At 38.5% G+C, this 3,318-nt stretch overlaps 1 protein-coding gene across 1 annotated transcript in view; it reads right to left on the bottom strand.

Moving 5' to 3' along the window:
* Positions 1–3,318, bottom strand: part of CTTNBP2 (cortactin binding protein 2) — a 170,720-nt gene that overhangs the window by 64,341 nt on the left and 103,061 nt on the right. The window contains 1 exon segment of the mRNA XM_023763602.1: positions 756–873. Coding sequence (XP_023619370.1) covers positions 756–873 — 118 coding nt within the window.

The raw sequence follows: 3,318 nt of genomic DNA, 5'->3' as shown, positions 1-3,318 counted from the left end.
GTTTGGCCTGGAAAGTTCCTCATCTCCTTCGAGTGTCTGCTTAGCTATCAGTGGAGGCAACCCTGTCCATCATTTAAAAATTGAAACTTCCAAACCCATTTTAAAAACTCCCATTCCCAACCCTCCCAACCTCCCTTAATGTTTTCCATAGTGCACAATACCATCTTACATACTCTAGAATGAATTAGCTATGTCTACTGGATTAGGTGATAATCTCAACATAAGAGGTCATACATACTATTTTGTATGCATGAACCCACAAATGAAACTTTCACAAAATGTGCTGAGAGCACATATTCTTCAAGTTGGAAGGAACCAAAAAGATCACCAATTATCTTCATAGACAGGTAGGCAAATAGATGTGGAGAGACAGCCGGCTTGCCTGGGTTCATACAACCAGCTAATGGCAAAGTATCTAGCCATGATTTCTCATACCCTGTTAGACTCATGTCTACAAAGACAACCTAAGTCAGAAGAAAAGAGTGATACCCTAAGTCAGAATTAGAATGCTTTCCTAGGTAAGTAAAATACAAGGAAGATCTTGCATTATTTGAATAGCAACTCATTCTGTAAAAAGCAATTCTACATGGAAAAATTACCACAGTTGTCATCAATAAAGTGTTTTTGTAACAGCTCGGGTTCAAAGAAAGCTAAACAGAGAATGAGATACTGAGTTGCACTAATATTTTTCCCATGGTCCCAGAGGCCCTGCTTTGTGGATGCGGGATGAACAGTGGGGCTGTGAAGGCACTCACTCAGCTTCTCCAGCAGATGCTTGCAGTCATCAGTGGCCACATCATGTGCAGTCCGACCGCACTTATCTCTCCTTTCTGGCTCAAGCCCGCCATGCCTACACAGAATTTCTAGGCAATTCTGTAAAGACAAGAGCTCTATTACCTTCCATCCAAATTAAGAGACTTGAGCTAAAACCCCACGGGAAAAGTCATTTGCCCACAGCAAACAAATGAGGAATTCCCCAGCAACTCAAACTAAACAATGTCCCAAAATGAACAGCAAAGAATGCTTCATTGAACTGTGAATCACAGGATCAAAACAATGCTCCACAGAACAGCCTCTTATGTTTCAAGAGAAAAAAATCAGTTTACTAATCACCCAATTTGCAGAGTGAAATTAGGAAAGAAATTGACTTCGCCAGACAGTATCCCTCAATGTTAATTTCACAACATAAAGCAAAAGGGCTTTTGCTACAACTGGATGCTGCTTGCTGAATACTGGACTATGAACTGCTTTCCTGATCATGTGAGTGTGGGACTCCAATTGTAACAATTCTGTCCCAGAGTCTTCGTAAGCACTTTTTAAAATTTCAGATCTTATTGTGTCTGTTTTGCTTTTTTAAAATATTAAATATATAAAGACCATGTTGGTTGTATTTTGAGAAAAACATTCCCAATAGATATTGAAGTTATGTTCCCTCTCTTTTTCAGCTTTTCTTCTTTTATGCTACTTAAGGAAATCTTCACTCAAAAAATATCAGTAACCTACAAACTGACAAGTCTTATTTTCCAAACCAAAGTAGAAATAAATGCAAACATTTCTAATAAATAACTGTCCAGCAGGATGTTACCTTCGGATATTTACCAAGGAACTCTACTAGCTCAACTTTTACCACATTATGTTTTGTTTCCTGATTTCTCATAAGAATAAGCACAAAACTGAACAGACCAGAATCTATGGCAAGGAACTAACAACCAAAACAAGCAACATCTTTCTCATCATTTCCCTAAACATACACACACACACACACTTTCTGTTTGGCAAAACACACTTTTTTTATGTGAATATTTTACTGAAGCATATAGTATTCGCATAGAAAGTACACACGTATTCAGCTTAAAGAATGATCACAAAGTGCAATACTCGTGTAAGGAGCACTTTGTAAGCGTTCATCTCAATCTCTAGCCCCCTCCCTTCTCTCCCCAACTTCCCCCGCATGCCGTGCCCCCTAGGTATATACTATTTTGATTCTAGTATTAGAGATTGGCTAGCTTGCTAATGAACTTTATATAAATGGAATCATTCTGCAGACATACTTTTATATTTGGCTTGTTTCAGTCAACATAATGTCTATACATTTTATCCACGTGTTGGGAGTAGTCATTGTTCATCTTTTTGTTTTGCACTTTTTAAAATTACCATGTGGCACTCTCTAATGTCAATATACCACAATTTCCTTACTTACCTAAGCTCTTATGGATGGACATTTGGATCCTACTATGAAAATTCTAGCACAAGGTCCTTTGGTAGATACTATGGCCCACATTCCTGTGGAGTGTATGAACCAGAGTTGGACTGCTGGGTCACAAGATATGCGTATGTTCTATGTTAGTATATATTGCAAAGCGCTTTCAGAAGTGGCTATAGCAATTTCCACTCCCCCCAGGAGAACATGTACGTTCCAACTGCCTCATATTGCCCCCCAAACATACTTGAAATGCAACCAGAATTCACAAGGAAGTACAGGAAATCCCTAAGGGCTAGAAAGAACACCAAGGAGTAAGCTGAAACCACCAATTAAGTGAAATTTGAACAGGAAGCCAGTGCTGGTTCAAGAGCAGAGCTGATGTAGAGACTACTTTTGGATTCTGTGGCAACTGGAGACTAGGCCTTAGACCCACAAAATGGAGAAGCAGAACCAGAGGACCCCTGGGTAGAGACAATCACCTGCCTGACAAGGGAATCAGCCAGGACACCTGATTCTCACCGCCCCTCCCAGGTGGGGGGGGGGGGTTTCCTCTATGACTGTAATCGCAGTCTGGCTTTGTGGGGCTGGGGTTCAGATTTAAGAAGTCACCAAGTCAAGAAATTAAGTGAAATCAAAGTCAATATATAAATAACAATTCTAATAAAACTGTTTATTAATTTTCACAAGACCTGTGAATGCATAAGATAGCGAGAAATTCAGAAATGTCGATTTAGAGATTAACTCTAAAATGAGGATTAAGTAGAATGCAGTCTGAGCACTAAACTTTGTGAATTCCCAGATTATAAAAGAGAAAAACAATACACTTCTTATGCAAGTTAGCACCTACAGCAAAAGCAGGTAAAAGACAAAACTGACTTGGATTATAACCCTGCCGACATAAATTATTTTATCTATGTTTTTGGTAAACCATTTAACATTTTTTGCTTCAGTTTCCTTATCTATGTTTCAAATATTTATATTTCATAGAGTTGTTATGTGACTTACAGAAAAGATGCATAAAAAGCTCTCATATTCTCAGCACTTACTAAACTCTTGATATTTATTAGCAGCTGATATTATAATCAACATAATCATCGCCAATTAGAAAAGAGCTT

This window comes from Myotis lucifugus, unplaced genomic scaffold (assembly GCF_000147115.1).
Source record: "Myotis lucifugus unplaced genomic scaffold, Myoluc2.0 scaffold_293, whole genome shotgun sequence".
In the NCBI taxonomy this organism is placed as follows: domain Eukaryota; kingdom Metazoa; phylum Chordata; class Mammalia; order Chiroptera; family Vespertilionidae; genus Myotis; species Myotis lucifugus.
The sequence above is the reverse complement of the archived record's forward strand: the minus strand, read 5'-3'. Positions and strand labels throughout refer to the sequence as shown.